Below are 23,592 nucleotides of genomic sequence, written 5' to 3'. Positions count from 1 at the left end.
GGTGTGACTCTAACCAAACAAGTGAAAGATCTGTATGACAAGAACTTCAAATCTTTCAAGGAAGAAATTGAAGAAGACCTCAGAAATGGGGAGATATCATATGCTCATGGACTGGTGGGATTAAATTAGCAAAAATGGCCATCCTACTAAAAGCAATCTACAGATTCAATGCAATCCCCATAAAAATTACTACACAAATTTTCAAAGACATGGAAAGAGCAATTCTCAATTTCATACTGAAAAACAAAGAACCCAGGATAGCAAAAACAATTCTTAACAATAAAAGAACTTCTGGAGGGAATCCTCATCCCTGAACTCAAGCTGTACTACAGAATAATACTGATAAAAACAGGATTGTATTGATACAGAGACAGACAGGTTAATCAATGGAATAGAATTAAAGACTCAGAAATGAACCCACACAACTATGGTCACCAGATCTTTGACAAAGGAGCTAAAACCATACAGACAGCATTTTCAACAAATGGTGCTGGTTCAACTGGCAGTCAGCATGCAGAAGAATGCAAATTGATCCATTCTTATCTCCTTGTACAAAGCTCAAGTCCAACAGCCACCAAACCCAGACACTACTGCATATGCCAGCAAGATTTTCCTGAAGGGACCCTGATATAGCTGTCTTGTATGAGGCTATGCCAGTGCCTGGCAAATACACAAGTGGATGCTCACAGTCATCTATAGGATGGAACAAAGTGGCCCCCAATGGAGGAGCTAGAGAAAGCACCCAAGGAGCTGAAAAGGTCTGCAACCCTATAGGTGGAACAACAATATGAACTAACCAGTACCCCCAGAGCTTGTGTCTCTAGCTGTATATGTAGCAGAAGATGGCCTAGTCGGCCATCATTGGGAAGAGAGGCCCCTTGGTATTGCAAACTTTATATGCCCCTGTACAGGGGAACGCCAGAGCAAGAAGTGGGACTGGGTGGGTAGGGGAGCAGGGCGGGGGGACAGCATAGGGGACTTTCGGGATAGCATTTGAAATGTAAATAAAGAAAATATCTAATAAAAAAAGAATAAAAAAAAACCTCCACATAAAACCAGATACACTGAAACTAATAGAAGAGAAAGTAGGGAAGAGTCTCGAACACATGGGCACAGGGGAAAATTTTCTAAACAGAACTCTAATGGCTCAGAATGGATAAATGAGACTTCACGGAACTGAAAAGCTTTTGTATGGCAAAGGACACTGTCAATAGGACAAATTGGCAACCTACAGATGGGGGGAAAAACATCTTCACTAACCCCACATCTGATAGAGGGCTAATATCCAAAATATATAAAGAACTCAAGAAGCTAAACTCCAAAAAACAAACAACCCAATAAAAAAATGGGGCATAGAGCTAAACAGAGAATTAACAACAGAGGAATTTTGAATGGTTAAGAAACACTTAAAGAAATGTTCAAAGTCCTTAATGATCAGAGAAATACAAATCAAAATGACCCTGAGATTTCACCTCACACCAATTAGAATGGCTAAGATCAAAACCTCAGTTGACAACACATGTTGGAGAGGGTGTAGAGATAGAGGACCACTCCTCCATTGCTGGTGGGATTGCAAACTGGTACAACCATTCTGTGAATCAGTCTGGAGGTCCTCAGAAAATTGGAAATAGATCTACCTGAAGACCCAGCCATATCACTCTTGTGCACATACTCAAAAGATGTCCCACCATGCCACAGGGGTATGTGTTCCTCTATGTTTATAGTGGCCTTATTTGTGATAGCTAGAAGTTGGAAACAACCCAGATATCTCACATTGGAGGAATGAATACAGAAAATGTGGTTCATTTACACCATGCAATACTATTCAGCTTTTAAGAGCAAGGACATCATGATGTTTTGTAGGCAAATGGATGGAACTAGAAAATATCATCCTGAGTGAGGTAACAGACTCAAAAGGATATGCATGGTATGTACTCTCTAATAAGTAGAATTAGCCAAAAAATTACAGGATATCCAGGATACAGTCCACAGAACTCAAGAAGGTTAACAAGCCATAGGGTCCAAGTGAGGATGCTTCAACCCCATTTGGGAGGGAGAAGAAATCAGAGGGTAGAGGGAGGGAGGGACCTGGGTGTGAGAGGGAAAAGGAGGGGCAGGTAAGAAGGGGAACATGACCAGGTATTGGGTGGGGGACTAGGAGTGAAGCCCCAAGTTCCAACAAAATGAACAGAAATATACAACCCTTAGTATGTACCAGAGACCCAGGAGGTGAGAGAATCTCAAGACTCAAAGGAAGGGACCTTAGATGAAATGCCCTACAATGGGGAGAGGGAACTTACAAAGTCCAACTCCAGTAGAAAGACAGAGAGCATTACGTAGAAGGATGGGGTTGCCATCCCAAAGCAAAAATTCTGACTCAGAATTATTCCTGTCTAAAAGAATTATATGGACAAAAAATGGATAAGAGACTGAGGGAAAGAAGGTCCAGTCACTGGTCCAAATTGGCATCTAGCTCAAGGGAAGGCCCCAAGGCCTGACATTGTTACTGATGCTATGGTGTGCTTACAGACAGGAGCCTAGCATGTTTGCTCTCTGAGAGGCTCAACAAAAAACTGACTGAGACAGAAGCAGATACCCAGCCAATGAACAGAAGTTGGGGACCCCTGTGGTTGAACTAGGGAAAGGCTGGAAGAAGCTGAGGAGTAAAGTGACCCCATAGGAAGAGTAGCAGTCTGAACTCACCTTGACCCATGAGATCTCTCAGACACTGATCCACAAATCAAGTAACATATATAAGCTGGTTTTAGGCCCTGGATACACACCCAGTAGAGGACTGCTTGGTCTGGCTTCAATGAGAGAAGAGGCACCTAACCCTTGAGGCTCCAGCTTATGGGGAAGTCTGGCAGGGTATGGGGATTCTGGTTGAGTAGAGACGTCCTTTTGGAGATGGGGGAGGAGAAATGGGATGAGAAACTGTTGGAGGGCAGAACGGGATGGGGATAATGACTGGACTTTAACAAAAATTAAAGATAGTAAAAAATACTTCTACTAAAGTATGTCAATATAATAAAGATAGAAGTTTGTTCTTGGAATACTTTTATGTATTGAGTTTATCACCCACTGCTTTGAAAAAGGTCAAGACAAGCCTATGTTTATTATTCCAATTTAAATATGCTCACATATTAATTTTAACTTTCTTATATATTACTGTAAGTTTATCACTCCATAATACAGCCTGTAACAATTAGTCTATTTATCAATTTACTCTTCTCTTGGGATTCTACTAACAAAAGCAAATTTTCAGGCAGGTTTAGGTTGAATAGTTGCTCATATTAGGTTACTTTATTTGAACGGTTTATGTCAAAAAGTGTAAGTAAATATTTTCACAAAGCTACACAAAGTTGCACATTTTTCTTATGGTCAACTATTTATTAGAGCTCACTGCCCAAGAGAACAGTTTAACAGAGCAGTATAATGCCCTAGTATTGCTTGCACAATAGTTCTGCTTTGTAATAAAATTAAATCAACACATCTGTAAAAGGCATCATCCCTCTTTAACAAAGTGAAAAAAAGTAGGCTTTCTATTTCATTAATTTTATGGAACATAAAAAGTAAAAGATCATGAAAAGAAATCCCTCAATAGGTAACACACAGTTTCATATATGAAATGGTCAGTTTGTAAAATGACTGACAAAAGGAAAATTCATGAAGTCAGTGAAATTTTGAGTCAGGTATAATTCTTAGAATACATGTGTTTCTATTTCTTTGGCCAAACCATTGATATTAGGATATTTTCATGTGGCATGCATACATTAATATTAATTAATATTAATACATTAATATCTATTCATGCTACAACTCCTTAAAAAGACCTATAACAAAAATATTCTATAACAACTCTGAGAAGTTTAGTGCTGACATTTTGTTTTAGCTCTTCAATAAAAACAGCAATTGAGAGAAATGCATTTATAAGAACAGAAGGGAAAAAAAAGAAACTTACAGTCAATCCAGTTTTGGGCTTTTGCCTTCATGAAACAATTTATAAAATTCTACAAAGAAAAGAACATGCAAATTAACTAATGTATCAACTTAAATGGCTATAATAAATTTCTATCTTCATTTGATCAGGTAATGATAACACTTCATCTTCATTTAAACATATAGATGTAATACAGAAATACTTTAAAAATTTAAAAGTACAAAGTATCTTATTTTAATCAGGAAAGGCTACTTATTTTATTGTAGGAGAGAGATTAACTAGGAAGTAAGAGCTGCAAGATGAGTAGTACTGATGTGAAAGGCTGATCTCTGGACCCGAAGACTGCTGCACACATAAATTCTCAGCAGCTGTGGTTGTTACACAAGACCTACACAATATCAAGTGAATTTACTATTCCATCTTAGAGGAGGAAGGGGATCTTGATACTATATCCCTAGCTGAGGAACTAAAGTCAATTAATGTCTGCTAAAGAATGTTGTAGCACTTTTCATTGTGTATGAAAGGGTGGAGGAGACATTGTTAGGGACTCCAAGAATAAGTGGATGACCCTACACTTGTGTACGTGTGGGAATCACTAAATGGATTTAGTCAGTTATAAATTAACAACAATAATAAAGAAACAAAGCCATGAACTTGGGAGGGAAGTGGGAATATGTTGGGGAAGTTGTGGAGGAGTTAACTGGAAGTGAAAATAGAGAGACATGTTGGAGAGGTTATAGGGGGAGTTAGAGGATGGTAGTAGGGGATGGATATTACCAGGAGCCATCTTACACATGTAGGAACATTTAAAAAACAATTTTAAGTGATTGAATCACTATCCCCCTTTCTATTAAAGTATCCTTCAATTCTGGAATTAACCTTAGTTTCGCCTGTTATATTGTTTTCAATACATAGTAGGATGAACTTATTAGCTACTTCAATATTTTATATTTACACTTATTACTCACTATTCTGATAGTTTATTGTTTTTTGATAATAAGTTTATGACAGTTCAGAGAAACTTACATGGAATTAAAATGAGGAATTGAAATATAAGAAAATAAGTCTCATAATACTGTGCCAGCCACCATTCTTGTAGGCAACTTTGTAAATTTTTTCCAATTTATTATACTGTGTATGGTAATTGCTGAGTTTTTGTATCATAAAATACTCAATGAATGAATGTGTATGAGCAAATAAAGTAAACCCAGGTTGTTGTTGTCTAGCCATGCTTTGTGACTCTAAGATTTATCTGTAGCATTAAGTTTCTCCTTAGGAAAGTAAAAAAAATATGATTGAGACGTTGTATTTTCAGAGCTTATGATATACACCCTGCCTAATATTCACTTCACAAGATACCTGTTTATTTTAAAATTATGAATATACTAAAAGGACTAAGTTAAATATTATGCAAAATATTCAAGCAAAATAGAAGTATGAGTTGTAAATAGTAAAACTGTATTTCTATTCTTCTTGCCCATTGACAATAATTTTGTTTGCATTCTTCCAAAATCATTCAATATATACAGGTAGTTATATTTTATACATTTAATAGTTTCCATCAAACAGAAAGGATAAAATGAATTTATATGAATTGACATGGAAGGATGACTTCAATGTTAGTAGAGAAATATAACTTTCACACAATACTATACTGATATGTGTGTAATTTTACCATTATGAGTGAGGATTCATTTTCATCAACATCATCATCGTCATCTTCATCATCATTATCATCATCATAAATATTCCTAAAGAAAAGAAAAAAGGTTTTAAAATCAAACTAAAAGTAATTTAGAAATAAGCAATGAAATAGTACATTAAAAATTAAAAGTGTTTATTCTTATGTTTTCAATGTTGGAAACATTTAACCCTCTGTTTCTTACTAAATGTTCAAGTGGCAATAGAAAAATATTATGCAGTATTAACAAGAACAACAAGATCTTGGAAATAATACTGGAAATGGCATCATGGTCAATCTATAATAAACCAAATTAGAAAAAAAATATATAGAAAATTGCAGTATCTTGAAAAGTTAGTAAATATTTATACATGTATGTATATGCAAACATGTACCTATATAGGAACACACATGTATAAGAGCTAACATTGTAAAAATGGCTATCTTGCCAAAAGCAATCTACAGATTCAATGCAATCCCCATCAAAATTCCAACTCAATTCTTCAACGAATTAGAAAGAGCAATCTGCAAATTCATCTGGAATAACAAAAACCTAGGATAGCAAAAACTCTTCTCAAGGATAAAAGAACCTCTGGTGGAATCACCATGCCTGACCTAAAGCTTTACTACAGAGAAATTGTGATTAAAAACTGCATGGTACTGGTATAGTGACAGACAAGTAGACCAATGGAATAGAATTGCAAGACCCAGAAATGAACCCACACACCTATGGTCACTTGATCTTTGACAAGGGAGCTAAAACCATCCAGTGGAAGAAAGACAACATTTTCAACAATTGGTGCTGGCACAACTGGTTGTTGTCATGTAGAAGAATGCGAATCAATCCATACCTATCTCCTTGTACTAAGGTCAAATCTAAGTGGATCAAGGAACTTCACATAAAACCAGAGACACTGAAACTTATAGAGGAGAAAGTGGGGAAAAGCCTTGAAGATATGGGCACAGGGGAAAAATTCCTGAATAGAACAGCAATGGCTTGTGCTGTAAGATCGAGAATTGACAAATGGGACCTCATGAAACTCCAAAGCTTCTGCAAGGCAAAAGACACCGTCAATAAGACAAAAAGTCCACCAACAGATTGGAAAAGGATCTTTACCTATCCTAAATCAGATAGGGGACTAATATCCAACATATATAAAGAACTCAAGAAGGTGGACTTCAGAAAATCAAATAACCCCATTAAAAAATGGGGCTCAGAACTGAACAAAGAATTCTCACCTGAGGAATACCGAATGGCAGAGAAGCACCTGAAAAAATGTTCAACATCCTTAATCATCAGGGAAATGCAAATCAAAACAACCCTGAGATTCCACCTCACACCAGTCAGAATGGCTAAGATAAAAAATTCAGGTGACAGCAGATGCTGGCGAGGATGTGGAGAAAGAGGAACACTCCTCCATTGTTGGTGGGATTGCAGGCTTGTACAACCACTCTGGAAATCAGTCTGGCGGTTCCTCAGAAAATTGGACATAGTACTACCGGAGGATCCAGCAATACCTCTCCTGAGCATATATCCAGAAGATGTTCCAACCGGTAAGAAGGACACATGCTCCACTATGTTCATAGCAGCCTTATTTATAATAGCCAGAAGCTGGAAAGAACCCAGATGCCCCTCAACAGAGGAATGGATACAGAAAATGTGGTACATTTACACAATGGAATACTACTCAGCTATTAAAAAGAATGAATTTATGAAATTCCTAGCCAAATGGATGGAACTGGAGGGCATCATCCTGAGTGAGGTAACACATTCACAAAGGAACTCACATAATATGTTCTCACTGATAAGTGGATATTAGCCCAAAACTTAGGATACCCAAGATATAAGATACAATTTGCTAAACATATGAAACTCAAGAAGAATGAAGGCTGAAGTGTGGACACTATGCCTCTCCTTAGAATTGGGAACAAAACACCCATGGAAGGAGTTACAGAGACAAAGTTTGGAGCTGAGACGAAAGGATGGACCATCTAGAGACTGCTATATCCAGGGATCCACCCCATAATCAGCTTCCAAATGCTGACACCATTGCATACACTACCAAGATTTTGTTGAAAGGACCCAGATATAGCTGTCTCTTGTGAGACTATGCCGGGGCCTAGCAAACACAGAAGTGGATGCTCACAGTCAGCTATTGGATAGATCACAGGGCTCTCAATGGAGGAGCTAGAGAAAGTACCCAAGGAGCTAAAGGGATCTGCAACCCTATAGGTGGAACAACATTATGAACTAACTAGTACCCTGGATTTCTTGACTCTAGCTGCATATGTATCAAATGATGGCCTAGTCGGCCATCACTGGAAAGAGAGGCCCATTGGACACGCAAACTGTATATGCCCCAGTACAGGGGAATGCCAGGGCCAAAAAAATGGGAATGGGTGGGTAGGGAAGTGGGGGGAGGGCATGGGGGACTTTTGGGACAGCATTGGAAATGTAATTGAAAATATGTAATAAAAAATATTTAAAAAAGAGCTAACATATTTTATTGTTCACATGATATCGAATAGCTTATAGTTCTTAATCATATAAGTATTTATTAAAATTGATTTTAAACAAAAAATAAACAATAAAGTAATATATTTGAGCATCTATATTGAAATTACTATAAACATATGCATTTGAACTTGTTTCTAAGATGACTTAATATAAACCAAAATTTATATATTATTATAAGTTAAATTAATCAAGCAATAAACTTACTAAATATAGTCAATGGAGCAATGTAAAAGAATTTAGAAATGGCCACTGAAATGCATATCAATTGCTGTAGATATTTGATATTGTTTCACAGATATGTTTAATCACTAGCCTATAATTAGACAATAGTATTTATCAAGAACTTCCTGTGATTTGAAAAAGTAACAACATTGTCATTTATATCTAAATGTATATTATGATGTCATTCTAAAGAATAATTGTTGCAGGGCTATTATACAGGCATGACATAGAAAAATCTCTTAAAGAAAAGAGAAAATTAAGTTGTATTTATAGCTAATGTATAGATATTATTGAATTAAGGTTGCCCAGTGTGGTAGAATTTATGATTTAGCAAGTTCTGAAGGAAATGGTAAGTCAATATTTCTGAAGTGACTACATTGAAAAGTGGGTTTCAGCATATCCTCCAGCCATTTGCTTTGAAGATATAATTTCACCAACAGTTAAATATTCACAGTGCATCAATCATCATGTTAACAAGGCAAAAAGTGTCAGAATCATACACCTGGACAAGGAACTATAGGCAAATGATGACTGATGAGAGATGGAGAAGTAGCCTATCACAGGGTCGAGTCCCTAATTGTTTGTCCAATCCAAAATGGTCATCCCTGAAACCATATGCACATAAGCCACTAAAACAGACTCAGCAAGTTGTGTTTTTATTATTTGTGTGCATACGGACATACGTACACGTAGAAGATGCTATCAACATATAACTCATGGAAGGAGTAGTGGGAAGGAGACTTGGAAGGGGATGGAGTGAGGAAAGAGAAAGGAAAAGTTGATGTAATTACATTTTAAAGATGTGCAAAAAACAAAAGCACAATAATTCAATTTGCTAAAAATGATTTTTAAAGTCAATGAAACATGAAAAAACAACTTCCACAAACTGGAAGGATCTTCTATCATTATACTCATGAAGGAATAAATGCTTTTAATTCAGAATATATTTTCCAATTCTAAAGTAGGTATAACTGGTATTCCAAAGAGTATTTTTTTATTCAAATCGGTAGCTATTCAGTACCAGACAAAGTACTGATGGAGAAAGACTGAGGGGAAAAATAAATGTTTCAAATATACTTCAAGAGCTACATTATTTAGAAAACTGTTTTTGGGGTGTAGCATTAGATAACAAGTATTTTTTTTCAAGTAAGGAAACTATGAATGAAACATTAATTTTAAAGTAGTCAAAAGCACACTGATTTATGTTATACAATTTATTACCACATATATATATACACACACACACATATATATACATAATATATATATATATATATACACACATATATACATACATACATACATACATACACACACACACATATATATGTATATATATATATGATACTATTATATGGAGGAAAACAAATAAAACCCTTAGAGACAATTGATAGTTTGGGTGAATCTTTTTTGTTTTGTTTTGTTTTGTTTTGAGACAGGGTTTCTCTGTGTATTCCTGACTGTCCTGGAACTCACTCTGTAGACCAGGCTGGCCTCGAACTCAGAAATCCACCTGCCTCCGCCTTTTGAGTTCTGGGATTAAAGGCGTGTGCCACCACACCCAGCAGTTTGGGTGAATCTTGCAGCTATATAATATTGTTCAAGTGATAATAAAGTAGAAGATAAATTGACATCATCATTTCAATTAATTGTACAAGGTTTTTTCCAGTATTGTCTTACCATTTTATGTATGATTATTGTTGCTGTTTGAATATTAAGAGACAGTAAAATGATTTTATAGTTTATTGTTTGTGGGGAATATATAAAAATTATATATTTCTAAAAGGTAGATTTATCTTTTTTCAAATGTTTTGTCACCTTCTGGAAATATCTAATACAGTGGTCTTTTTTTACTTTGTAAATTATCCCTAAATAAAAGAGATATGTAGTCAACAAGTTTTCCATTGAACTATTTCTTTTTACTGAATTCTTTTCTTAAATCCTCAAAACTCCTATATAATGCATCTTTTCACTTATAGTCATAAATTTATGCATATGAAAAATCCAATTTTGCTTTAGAGATAATACTAGGTAGGTTATTGTAAAGATGTGTAATAAAAACTTACTGGGTATACAGTCTGGCAGATTGAGAAGTTTCATTGTCATATCCTTCTGCTGGTTTTACAGTAAGTCCCATTGCAGCTCCCACAAGAAATTCTTCTTCATGTCTCATGGGAGGTCTTCGTGCTGCTTGCAGAGTGATTTTCTGTGCAGAACTCACAGCATGTGTACTAAAAGGACTCAGGGTTCTTGGACTTGCTTGTCTCTCAGTGTATCCTCTTGCAAGACTCACAGCACGTTCTCTACCATATCTGTCAGTGTAGCCTCTTGCAGGGCTTAAAGAACGGCCCCTTGCAGGAATCACTGTGAGTCCTTGTTCAGGCCTCACAGCAAAATCTTTAGCAGGATTTGCAGCATAGCCTCTTTCAAACCTGGCAGGTCTTCCTCCTTCAGGTCCCCAAGTAGGTGCTTCTGCTGATCTCCAAACAGGTACTTCAGAAGATCTTCTAGTAATTTCTTTCATAGGTACTGCCAAAGATCCCCCCTCAGCTCTTGAGCCACCACCATAGTTATCAGACAACTGAAGAATACAAAGAGAAAACAAAGGGTTAGCTGTTCAGATATTAAAATTCAGAAAGTTAGTAGACATGTTAAGATTCCTAAGATTGTCTAAATAAAAATTAATGTCAGATTCTAAAATGTTTAGATTTGAGATTGTTTATACAACTTGTTTCAGTTTCAACCAAATTTGAAAGTAAAAAATAAAAATAAATAGCTTTATATAGCTTGTCTTTCTGTAAAGGAATCATACAAAGTTTTAGACAGAAAACAGCTATTAAGACCTTGGCACCTGTTCAGGACTGAATTTAAAAAAATTTAACTATAAAATCAGTTATGTTACAACTTATTTTTCAAGCATTTTAAACAACCCTTTCAAAGCAGAATTTTCTATAAGAATACACACATATTTGTTCATATTCTCAAAAGAGAAATGAAAGAGTGAGAAAAAGTCAGGTATGGCTTTAGGACAAACACTTGCAGAAAAATAATAATGAAGCTCAGGTCCACAAGAGGAAATCGATGCTTTTTGAGTAAATTTTCTTTATAAAGTTTTGTTTCTAAATTAGGTACATAGCTTATATATAAGTAAAATTAAGTAAATATATTTTAAAAAGCAAAAGCTCTAAACTGACTTCAAGAAAAAACAACCAAGATATTAGTTTAATTAATAACACAATCATGAAGACATAACCCATGACAAATTTTTGGTGGCTATACTCTATGATGAATGATATCAGTATAACAATTCTTTTTTTTTTCACTTTGTAATCAGTATATTAGACAGTCATACATTTCAGTAACTGCTTAAATTCTGATATCCAGATTTAAGCATGTAAGCATGTGACTTCAAAACATATAACAAATCTATTCATAATTTGCTATACTACCAACATTAAACTGGAGTTATATTGGAGCCTAAGTCGAATAGAAAGCCTGTAACAGACCTAAGGAGCACCTTCCCTGGATTATACATGCAAATCACCCCTCCACTTACAGATCTCATCACTTTAATTTGTAAATTACTTGGGCTTTGGAAGTCACTACACCCAAGCAAGGGCTTATCATGGTTTGAGAAGGGGAAAAAGGTGATCATGTTTTCTGTTTATGTATATATATATATATATATATATATATATATATATATATATATATATATATCTTAAAAATGGCACAGCAGAAGGGAATGCAATCTAGAAGAGCAAGCCGTTAAGCAGTAGCTTATGATAAACTTCTTTAGGAATGAATCATTTCTATCACTAATAACACAGGTGAAATGTATTATGCCACCTTCTAGTAATGGCTGAGGCAATACAATGCAAAGGCATCACATTTGGTTCACTTCATACAACTAGACAGACCAACATGTAACTAATTGTTTTCTTTTGATTACCAGTTAAATACAGAATTTTAATCCCATAGCTTAACAATGAAGGGTCATACAACACATACCTAGCATGTCAGTCTAATGTACACAGCTATTATCAGTTACACACAAGATATGGCCAAACAGATGCTAGGGAACTTTTTAAACTAGTTTTTACAAGTATTCATTTTCATCTTGAACACTGAAGTCATCATACATACAGGGCAAAGTCAGAGCTTTTATATTTGTGTTTATCCTTCATTTAACTTTTAAAACACTACAATAGCTGAATATTAAAACAAAAAACAGCCACTCCAGCACCTGGGTGCCTTGCCAGCGGAGTCTCCTGACACCCGCAAGGACCCACACAGGATTCCCCACGGGATCTTAAGACCTTTGGTGAGTGGAACACAACTTCTGCCAGGAGGCAGGTTCGAACACCAGATATCTGGGCACCTTCCCTGCAAGAAGAGAGCTTGCCTGCAGAGAATACTCTGACCACTGAAACTAAGGAAAGAGATAGCCTCCCAGGTCTGCTTATAGAGGCTAACAGAGTCACCTGAGGAACAAGCTCTAACCAGAGACAACTATAACAGCTAGCTTCAGAGATTACCAGATGGCGAAAGGCAAACGTAAGAATCCTACTAACAGAAATCAAGACCACTAACCATCATCAGAACGCAGCACTCCCACCCCACCTAGTCCTGGGCACCCCAAAACAACTGAAAATCTAGACCCAGATTTAAAAACATTTCTCATGATGATGGTAGAGGACATTAAGAAGGACTTTTATAACTCACTTAAAGAAATACAGGAGAGCACTGCTAAAAAGTTACAGATTATTAAAGAAAAACAGGAAAACACATCCAAACAGGTGATGGAAATGAACAAAACCATACTAGAACTAAAAAGGGAAGTAGACACAATAAAGAAAACCCAAAGCAAGGCAACGCTGGAGATAGAAACCCTAGGAAAGAGATCTGGAACCATAGATGCGAGCATCAGCAACAGAATACAAGAGATAGAAGAGAGAATCTCAGGTGCAGAAGATTCCATAGAGAACATCGGCACAACAATCAAAGAAAATACAAAATGCAAAAGGATCCTAACTCAAAACATCCAGGAAATCCAGGAGACAATGAGAAGACCAAACCAACGGATAATAGTTGATGAGAATGAAGATATTCAACTTAAAGGGCCAGCTAATATCTTCAACAAAATAATACAAGAAAACTTCCCAAACATAAAGAAAGAGATGCCCTTGATCATACAAGAAGCCTACAGAACTCCAAATAGACTGGACCAGAAAAGAAATACCTCCCGACACATAATAATCAGAACAACATGTGCACTAAATAAAGATAGAATATTAAAAGCAGTAAGGGAGAAAGGTCAAGTAACATATAAAGGCAGGCCTATCAGAATTACACCAGACTTTTCACCAGAGAATATGAAAGCCAGAAGAGCCTGGACAGATGTTATACAGACACTAAGAGATCACAAATGCCAGCCCAGGCTACTATACCTGGCCAAACTCTCAATTACCATAGATGGAGAAACCAAAGTATTCCACGACAAAACCAAATTCACACATTATCTTTCCAAGAATCCAGCCCTTCAAAGGATAATAACAGAAAAAAAAAACAATACAAGGACAGAAATCACACCCTAGAAAAAGCAAGAAAGTAATCCCCCAACGAACCAAAAAGAAGACTGCCACAAGAAAAGAATGCCAACTCTAACAACAAAAATAAAAGGAAGCAACAATTACTTTTCCTTAGTATCTCTTAATATCAATGGACTCAATTCCCCAATAAAAAGACATAGACTAACAGAATGGCTATACAAACAGGACCCAACATTCTGCTGCTTACAGGAAACCCATCTCAGGGAAAAAGTCAGACACTACCTCAGAGTGAAAGGCTGGAAAACAATTTTCCAAGCAAATGGTCTGAAGAAACAAGCTTGAGTAGCCATTCTAATATCGAATAAAATCGACTTCCAACCCAAAGTTTTCAAAAAAGACAAGGAGGGACACTTCATACTCATCAAAGGTAAAATCCTCCAAGAGGAACTCTCAATTCTGCATATCTATGCCCCAAATGCAAGGGCAGCCACATTCATTAAAGACACTTTAGTAAAGCTCAAAGCACACATTGCACCTCACAAAATAATAGTGGGAGACTTCAACACACCACTTTCATCAATGGACAGATCGTGGAAACAGAAACTAAACAGGGACACAGTGAAACTAACAGAAGTGATGAAACAAAGGGACCTGACAGATATCTACAGAAGATTTTATCCTAAAACAAAAGGATATACCTTCTTCTCAGCACCTCACCGGACCTTCTCCAAAATTGACCATATAATTGGTCATAAAACAGGCCTCAACAGATACAAAAATATTGAAATTGTCCCATGCATCCTATCAGATCACCATGGACTAAGGCTGATCTTCAATAACAGCATAAATAATGGAAAACCAACTTTCACGTGGAAACTGAATAACACTCTTCTCAATGATACCTTGGTCAAGGATGGAATAAAGATAGAAATTAAAGACTTGTTAGAGTTTAATGAAAATGAAGCCACAACATACCCAAACCTAGGGGGCACAACGAAAGCATTTCTAAGAGGGAAACTCATAGCTCTGAGTGCCTCCAAGAATAAACTGGAGAAAGCACACACTAGCAGCTTGACAACACATCTAAAAGCTCTAGAAAAAAAGGAAGCAAATTCACCAAAGAGGAGTAGAAGGCAGGAAATAATCAAACTCAGGGGTGAAATCAACCAAGTGGAAACACGAAGAACTATTCAAAGAATTAACCAAAGAGGAGTTGGTTCTTTGAGAAAATCAACAAGATAGATAAACCCTTAGCTAGACTCACTAGAGGGCACAGGGACAAAATCCGAATTAATAAAATCAGAAATGAAAAGGGAGACATAACAACAGATCCTTAAGAAATCCAAAAGACCATCAGATCCTTCTACAAAAGGCTATACTCAATAAAACTGGAAAACCTGGACGAAATGGACAAATTTCTGGACAGATACCAGGTACCAAAGTTAAATCAGGATCAAGTCAACGATCTAAACAGTCCCATATCCCCTAAAGAAATAGAAGTAGTCATTAATAGTCTCCCAACCAAAAAAAGCCCAGGACCAGACGGGTTTAGTGCAGTGTTCTATCAGACCTTCAAAGAAGATCTAATTCCAGTTCTGCACAAACTATTTCACAAAATAGAATTAGAAGGTACTCTACCCAACGCATTTTATGAAGCCACAATTGCTCTGATACCTAAACCACAGAAAGATCCAATAAAGAAAGAGAACTTCAGACCAATTTCTCTTATGAATATCGATGCAAAAATACTCAATAAAATTCTCACTAACCGAATCCAAGAACATATTAAAGCAATCATCCATCCTGTCCAAGTAGGTTTTATTCCAGGGATGCAGGGATGGTCTAATATATGAAAATCCATCAATGTAATCCATTATATAAACAAACTCAAAGACAAAAACCACATGATCATCTTGTTAGATGCAGAAAAAGCATTTGACAAGATCCAACACCCAATCATGATAAAAGTCTTGGAAAGATCAGGAATTCAAGGCCCATACCTAAACATGATAAAAGCAATCTAAAGCAAAGCAGTAGCCAACATCAAAGTAAATGGAGAGAAGCTGGAAGCAATCCCACTAAAATCAGGGACTAGACAAGGCTGCTCACTTTCTCCCTACCTCTTCAACATAGTACTTGAAGTATTACCCAGAGCAATTCGACAACAAAAGGAGATCAAGGGGTACAAATTGGAAAAGAGGAAGTTAAAATATCACTTCTTGCAGATGATATGATAGTATATATAAGTGACCCTAAAAATTCCACCAAAGAACTCCTAAACCTGATAAACAGCTTCGGTGAAGTAGCTAGATATAAAAGTAACTCAAAGAAGTCAATGGCCTTTGTCTACACAAAGAATAAACAGGCTTAGAAAGAAATTAGGGAAACAACACCCTTCTCAATAGTCACAAATAATATAAAATACCTCGGCGTGACTCTAAGAAAGTGAAAGATCTGTATGATGAAAACTTCAAGTCTCTGAAGAGAGAAATTAAAGAAGATCTCAGAAGATGGAAAGATCTCCCATGCTCATGGACTGGCAGGATCAACATTGTAAAAATGGCTATCTTGACAAAAGCAATCTACAGATTCAATGCAATCCCCATCAAAATTCCAACTCAATTCTTCAACGAATTAGAAAGAGCAATCTGCAAATTCATCTGGAATAACAAAAAACCTAGGATAGCAAAAACTCTTCTCAAGGATAAAAGTACCTCTGGAATCACCATGCCTGACCTAAAGCTGTACTACAGAGCAATTGTGATAAAAACTTCATGGTACTGATATACTGACAGACAAGTAGACCAATGGAATAGAATTGAAGACCCAGAAATGAACCCACACACCTATGGACACTTGATCTTTGACAAGGGAGCTAAAACCATCCAGTCGAAGAAAGTTAGCATTTTCAACAATTGGTGCTGGTACAACTGGTTGTTATCATGTAGAAGAATGTGAATCGATCCATTCCTATCTTTTTGTACTAAGGTCAAATCTAAGTGGATCAAGGAACTTCACATAAAACCAGAGACACTAAAACTTATAGAGGAGAAAGTGGGGAAAAGTCTTGAAGATATGGGCACAGGGGAAACATTCCTGAATAGAACAGCAATGGCTTGTGCTGTAAGATCGAGAATTGACAAACGGAACCTCATGAAACTCCAAAGCTTCTGCAAGGCAAAAGACACTGTCAATAAGACAAAAAGTCCACCAACAGATTGGGAAAGGATCTTTACCTATTCTAAATCAGATAGGGGACTAATATCCAACATATATAAAGAACTCAAGAAGGTGGACATCAGAAAATCAAATAACCCCATTAAAAAATGGGGCTCAGAACTGAACAAAGAATTTTCACCTGAGGAATACCGAATGGCAGAGAAACACCTGAAAAAATGTTCAACATCCTTAATCATCAGGGAAATGCAAATCAAAACAACCCTGAGATTCCACCTCACACCAGTCAGAATGGCTAAGATCAAAAATTCAGGTGACAGCAGATGCTGGCGAGGATGTGGAGAAAGAGGAACACTCCTCCATTGTTGGTGGGATTGCAGGCTTGTACAACCACTCTGGAAATCAGTCTGGCGGTTCCTCAGAAAATTGGACATAGTACTACCGGAGGATCCAGCAATACCTCTCCCGGGCATATATCCAGAAAATGTCCCAACCGTTAAGAAGGACACATGCTCCACTATGTTCATAGCAGCCTTATTTATAATAGCCAGAAGCTGGAAAGAACCCAGATGCCCCTCAACAGAGGAATGGATACAGAAAATGTGGTACATTTACACAATGGAGTACTACTCAGTTATTAAAAAGAATGAATTTGTGAAATTCCTAGCCAAATGGATGGACCTGGAGGGCATCATCCTGAGTGAGGTAACACAATCACAAAAGAACTCAAATGATATGTACTCACTGATAAGTGGATATTAGCCCAGAAACTTAGTATAACCGAGATATAAGAGACAATTTGTAAAACACAGGAAAATGAAGAAGAACAAAGACCAATGTGTGGACACTTTGCCCCTTCTTAGAATTGGAAACAATCACCCATGGAAGGAGTTACAGAGACAAAGTTTGGAGCTGAGAAAAAAGGATGGATCATCTAGAGACTACCACATCCAGGTATCCATCCCATAATCAGCCTCCAAACAATGACACCATTGCATACACTAACAAGAATTTGATGAAAGGACCCAGATATAGCTGTCTCTTGTGAGATTAGGCCGGGGCCTAGCAAACACATAAGTGGATGCTCATAGTCAGCTATTGGATGGATCACAGGGCCCCCCATGGAGGAGCTAGAGAAAGTATCCAAGGAGCTAAAGAGATCTGCAACCCTGTAGGTGCAACAACATTATGAACTAACCAGTACCCCAGAGCTCTTGACTCTAGCTGCATATGTATCAAAAGATGGCCTAGTCGGCCATCACTGGAAAGAGAGGCCCATTGGACACGCAAACTGTATATGCCCCAGTACAGGGGAACGCCAGGGCCAAAAAAAAAAAAAAAAAATGGGAATGGGTGGGTAGGGAAGTGGGGGGAGGGCATGGGGGACTTTTGGGATAGCATTGGAAATGTAATTGAGGAAAATATGTAATAAAAATATTAAAAATAATTTAAAATGAAAAAAATAAAGTAAGTGCACCTGCTTGCAAAAATATATATATAAATAAAAAATAAAACAAAAACAATAGCCAAGTAGTGAGATTATTATGATTACAGTCCTTCCCACATTCACTACTGCATACAGAATGTCAAAGAGTGACTGATGACTGGCCTATTAAGACGTCTGACACTGGACGCCACCTCTGGGGTGACGTTCATCATCCTCATAAGGTTCTCCATTATAATGACGCCATCTTTCCTGATTTGGATCAAAGTCCACCAGTTCTACCTGATCCATTTCATCAGTCTCTTCTACTTCCTTCCTTTCAGGAAGGAGTTTTTCCAGCAAAGAGAGTTTATCAGGAGAGAGAAAGCCATTTTCAGGAAAGTTTACCTTAAACTCAATGATTAGACGTCCCTTTTCATATGGCCGACAGTATATTGGCATACCTTCATTTAGCACACATTTTATATCCCCATACTTGACAGTCTGACCTGGATGAGAGGTGATGACAATGGTTCGGTTGTCAAGAGTAGATACTGGCATTTGGAAGCCGCACAATGCTTCAACCAGCTGTATGTCGATACACATGAAAAGGTCTTCTCCTCGCCTTGTAAAAACGGCATGATCCTTCTGATCTAACACAATGATAATATCTCCTGGCTCAAGTCCTGGTTCTTGGTCTCCTTCACCGTGGAATGTTATCTTCTGACCATCTTTCATGCCTTTATCAATATAAACTTCTAAAATTTTCTTCTCTCAAACTATCTTTCTTCCATTGCAGCTTTTACATCTGTCTTTTGGACTGATGCGTTCTCCATGACCCTGGCACTCCATGCACACTGACTGAATTTGCTGAACCATTCCTGGTCCAATCTGATGAATCCTTATCTACATGCCCTTCCCCTGGCAGTTGGGACAGCACTCTACTGCTCCTTTCTTACCCCCTCGGCCTTCACATTTGTCACAAATCACATTCTTTTGCAGAGCCAGTTTTCTTGTTGCACCATTATATAAGTCTTCTAAGGTCACTGAGAGGTGATGAACAACATTTTTACCTCTCCTTTCTCTTTGCATTCTTCCTCCTCCTCCAAAGAACATATCAAAGATATCCATGGGTGAGCCAAAACCACCACCTGCTCCGCCCTCTTTAATCGCCTGCTCCCCTCCTTTATCATATAGTTCCCTTTTTTTGGAATCAGCAAGAACTTCATAAGCTTCAGAAATCTGTTTAAATTTTTCTCCTTCATTTGGATTCTTATCAGGGTGGTACTTCAAGGCCAGTTTTCTATATGCCTTTTTCAATTGTTCCTGGGTGGCATTGGATTTGACTCCCAAAACATCGTAGTAAGTGGTTTCTTTCATCATTTTTTACAGCCGGTGAGCGGGCCAGCGCCGGAGAGCAGAAAGGAGTGGAGCACAGCGCAGCTCCGCCACATGCTGCTCCCGGTATAACAATTCTACTATTAATATTTATGGATGGTTACCAGTTTGCAAGCATTGTGTGACAAAATATGCTGACAGTTTTGTAAATTATAGCTGCTTTATGATAATTGGTTAAAGAAAAGCAAGTATAGAGTAGATTTCATGAAAAAGGGACTTTTGTTACTTACTAACTTGAATATTGTTCTGCTCCAATATTAGTCTCTCTTTCTATTGGAACTTCAGGTAGTATGAAGGGAGAAATGGAAATAATGGAACATGAATGGATCTAGGTAGCAAAGGAGGTGTTGTGGAAGAATAACTAATATTAGAGATCATTGAAAATGCTATAAAGAAACCTACTACTATGGAAGTTTCTTACAATATATACACATAAGATGAGTTTAAATGGAAATTCCCTCTAACAGAGGAGGGGCAGGGGTTATTAAAAAACAAAAACAAACACAAGCAAAAAAAACAACTTCAGTGCCAGTTATTGGTTACCTTTTTTCAACTTGTTTGTCAGTGGGGTTATAAACCTCCTCTGCCAAAATACAAACTATTACATTGCTCTTGGTCACCCTCCAGAACTTTTCAGTGTGTCTTATTACTGGAAGCACCACACACCTGAGTCATAGCACACAGAGAAATCCAGTTCAAACTACCCCAGAAGTTTCACACTGACTATCTTTTACACTTCTTGAAGGTTCTATGCATGCTACTGGGAGAGAAAAATCACCAAAGGTCTTACCAAGCTATAAACCCTATAAACAACATATTCCCTGGTGAGATATACCCACTGGTGCAGTAGTGCACATGTATGGAAATAACAGTCACTCTCTGATTGGATTTAAAACTCAATCCACAAGATGGAACCCATGCCTAATACCATTAACTGGGACAAAAAAAAATCTATGACTAGCTAGATTATAGGCCCTAGGGAACAACCATGTCCTATTATTCTGATAAATGGATATAATATAAACTGTCTTCTAAGTTCTTAACTTTATACACATATATTAGTGTACCTCTCAACTTTCTTTAGAGATGCTCCATAAGTAGTAAACATGCAGCAGATGAGATACTGTGGAATGCTTAACTCTATGTGGGGCATCTAGATCACTCGATCTCCCCCAAAGTCTTAGGAATCATCTGATTGGATTTAAAACTCAATCCACAAGATGGAACCCATGCCTAATACCATTAACTGGGACAAAAAAATCTATGACTAGCTAGATTATAGGCCCTAGGGAACAACCATGTCCTATTATTCTGATAAATGGATATAATATAAACTGTCTTCTAAGTTCTTAACTTTATACACATATATTAGTGTACCTCTCAACTTTCTTTAGAGATGCTCCATAAGTAGTAAACATGCAGCAGATGAGATACTGTGGAATGCTTAACTCTATGTGGGGCATCTAGATCACTCGATCTCCCCCAAAGTCTTAGGAATCATCATGGAAGAGGAGATGAAAATATTGTAGGAGATAGAAGGAATGGATTTCTGTTATCAAAACAGTATTTGCTGGCCATGAGAGCACAACTGCACACAAAAACTGAAGAGTAATAGGGATTGCAAGCACATGACTTGCATGAGGTCAAGTCAGTCAGTATCTCAATATAGTGTAAGATGTATAATAGAGACTACAGAATATATAACCAGAATTGATTGGCTGCAACTCAAGTGCATTTTACATGGCAACTCATTCAATCCTAATAGCGTTTCTATTAAGTAGATACTGTTTTAAAATTCATGCTATAGGAAAACAAATTAAAACAGTGATTAACTAACTTGCTCATGGTTTCAAGGTAGTAAGTGATCAAAGTGGAATTGAAACTCTGCCATTTTGATTCTGAAAGTCTGCAGTCTCAATGCTATAGAGTGCCCTTTAAAAAAAAAAGATATTAACCTGAGTAGTATTCCATTGTGTAAATGAACCACATTTTCTGTATCCTTTCTTCTGTTGTGGAACATCTAGATTGTTTCCAGCTTCTGACTATCATAAATAAGACTGCTATGAACTTAGTGCAATGCAGGGACAAAAGAAGCAGACCATACAGTCACTTAGATCAACAAATACCAGGGATACAAGATGGCAAAAGGCAAGAACAAGACCACAAGCAACAGAAGCCAAAATATGTGGGCATCATTAGAACTTAGTTCTCATACCACATTTTAACCCACCCACTCCCACTTCCTGGCCCTGGCACTCCCCTATACTAGGGCATATAACCTTAACAGGACCAAGGGCTTCTCTTCCCATTGATGACCGACTAGGTCATCCTCTGCTAAATATGCAGCTGGAGCCATTGGTTGTGAATAAACGAACACACTTGAAAATCAGGAATCTGTCCTAAAATCCCATCTCATGAAGTTAATAGATTCCTTTAAGGAGGATATCTATAACTCACTGAAAGAAATACAGGAAAGCACAGGTAAACAGGTGAAGGAATTAAATAAAGCAATCCAAGACCTAAAAGGGGGAGTAGAAACAATAAAGAAAACACAAATGGAGGTAAACCTGGAAATGGAAAACCTAGGAAAAAGGTCAGGAATTACAGATATAAGTATTACCAACAGAATACAAGAGATAGAAGACAGAATCTCAGGTGTATAAGATACAGTAGAAGAGATTGACACAATTGTCAAAGAAAATTCAAAGCATAAAAAAACTCTTAACCCAAAGCATCCAGGAAATTCAGGAAACAATGAAAAGACCAAATCTAAGAATAATCAGAATAGAGGAGGATGAAGATTCACAGCTCAAAGGACTTGAAAATGTCTTCAACAAAATCATAGAAGAAAACTTCCCCAACCTAAGGAAAGAGATGGACATAAAGGTACAAGAAGCCTATGGAACAGCAAATAAATGGGACCAGAAAAGAAAATTTTCTCAACACATAATTATCAAAACACTAAATGCACAGAGCAAATAAAGAATCTTAAAAGCTGCAAGGGGAAAAGACCAGGTAACATACAAAGTAGACGTATCAGAATTACACCAGACTTCTCAATAGACTATGAAAACCAGAAGAGCCTAGTCAGAGGTCATGCAGACTAAGAAAACACAAATGCCAGCCCAAGATACTGTATCCAGAAAAACTCTCAATCAACATCGATGGAGAAACCAAAATATTCCAGGACAAAACCAAATTCAAATAGTATCTATCTACCAACCCAGCGCTACAGAGGATCATGGAAGGAAAACTTCAACATAAGAAAGATACATGCACCAAAGAAAAGATAATCTATTATGCATCTCACAACAAAGTCAAAAGCAGAGAGCCACAAGCACATAAAGCCAGCTACAAAAACAAATAAATCAGAAACAAACAGTCATATCTCTTTAATATCTGTCAATATTGATGGACTCAACCCACCTATAAGAAGACATAAACTAACAGACTGGATATGCAATCAAGATTCAGTATTTTTCTGCATCCAAAAAAAAAAAAAACAAAAAACAAAAAAAAAACCACACTTCAAAAACAAAGACAGGCACTTTCTCAGAGTAAAAGAATGGAAAAAGGTCTTCCAAGCAAATGGTCCTGGGAAATAAGTAGGATTTGCCATCCTAACATCCAATAAAATACACTTTCAACCAAAAGTTATCAAGTGCGATGAAGAAGGGCACT

At 37.0% G+C, this 23,592-nt stretch overlaps 1 protein-coding gene and 1 pseudogene across 1 annotated transcript in view; both read right to left on the bottom strand.

Annotated features, from left to right (window-relative positions):
• 4933403O08Rik (RIKEN cDNA 4933403O08 gene) overlaps window positions 1-11,012 on the bottom strand; it is a 77,913-nt gene extending 66,901 nt beyond the window's left edge. The window contains exons 1-3 of the mRNA XM_011247708.1: window positions 10,428-11,012; window positions 5,616-5,691; window positions 3,962-4,010 (exon numbers count right to left, since the gene is read on the bottom strand). Coding sequence (XP_011246010.1) covers window positions 3,962-4,010; window positions 5,616-5,691; window positions 10,428-10,885 — 583 coding nt within the window. The 5' untranslated portion in view covers window positions 10,886-11,012. The remainder of the gene's footprint in view (window positions 1-3,961; window positions 4,011-5,615; window positions 5,692-10,427) is intronic.
• Window positions 11,682-19,977, bottom strand: Gm6335 (predicted gene 6335; annotated as a pseudogene).

This window comes from Mus musculus, chromosome X, assembly GCF_000001635.26.
Source record: "Mus musculus strain C57BL/6J chromosome X, GRCm38.p6 C57BL/6J".
NCBI lineage: Eukaryota > Metazoa > Chordata > Mammalia > Rodentia > Muridae > Mus > Mus musculus.
Note: the sequence above shows the minus strand (reverse complement) of the source record. Positions and strands in the feature narration are given on the sequence as shown.